At 59.2% G+C, this 892-nt stretch overlaps 1 protein-coding gene across 1 annotated transcript in view; it reads right to left on the bottom strand.

Annotated features, from left to right (window-relative positions):
- PTSG_10351 (uncharacterized protein) overlaps positions 1-581 on the bottom strand; it is a gene marked incomplete at both ends in the record, with an annotated part of 1,642 nt that extends 1,061 nt beyond the window's left edge. Inside the window, one exon of the mRNA XM_004988345.1 lies at positions 51-581. Within this exon, the coding sequence (XP_004988402.1) occupies positions 51-581 (531 nt within the window). The remainder of the gene's footprint in view (positions 1-50) is intronic.
- Positions 582-892: the final 311 nt, after the last annotated feature.

The following is an 892-nucleotide window of genomic DNA, read 5'->3' as shown; positions in this document are numbered from 1 at the left end:
TCACGTGCAGCTCGCAAAATCCTCGCGTGCTCATTCTCTTCGGGGCTGACAAGGGCGGCCAGCCGATCGTAGACAATTCCTTCATACTCGGTTCGCTTGTTATCCCCTGTCAGCGCTTGCAGCCTGCGCTGTGATGGCGTTGTGCATGCGTCAGCGTGGGCGCACTCCGGCAAAACCTGGCGCACAAAGGCGGCCGTCAGTTGTTCCTTGCGCACGCGCTGGCGGTGCATGTTTGCGAGCTCAAAGAACCCTGGGTCAGCCTTGGTGAAGGCGTAGACAACACATGTCATGACCACCGCCCGGTAACTCCGGCGCAGGATGGCCGAGGCATTCTCTGGCAGCACGATACGGCTGAGTTCATCGACATGAGCGTTGATGGCGTCGCGACGAACCTGTTCCGTGTCTTTCTTCTTTGCGCGCCGCCGCTTCAGCCGTTCCTGCTTTTGTTGCTGTTCGAGAGATGCTGGCTGCTGCTGTTCAAGAGATGCTTGCTGCTGCTGTTCGAGAGATGCTTGCTGTGGCACGGACGTCTGGTCGCGTTGCCCATGCTGCCCAGCCTGCGTCGCAGCCTGTACCAACATCGGCTGGACTGCTTGGAAAGGAGGGGCAGGGGCTGTGTAGGCCCGAGCAGCAGCAACAGCCAACTGTTGCTGGTGCTGTTGCTGCTGCTGTTGTTGCTGCTGCTGCTGCCGTTGCTGCTGTGCAAGATACACCTGCTGTGCAAACGAGAGACTGAGGTGCGCGCGCTTGCGAGCTGGGCGCCCGTCGTCATGAAGAAGACGCTCTTGGCCCTGCTGGAAGACAGACTGCTGGTGGTGCCGATGTTGTTGTTGTTGTTGTTGGTAGTGGTGGTGTTGGTGGTGTTGACAGAGTCCTGCTGCACATGAACGTG

The sequence above is a fragment of the Salpingoeca rosetta genome (genome assembly GCF_000188695.1).
Source record: "Salpingoeca rosetta unplaced genomic scaffold supercont1.36, whole genome shotgun sequence".
NCBI lineage: Eukaryota > Choanoflagellata > Craspedida > Salpingoecidae > Salpingoeca > Salpingoeca rosetta.
Note: the sequence above shows the minus strand (reverse complement) of the source record. Positions and strands in the feature narration are given on the sequence as shown.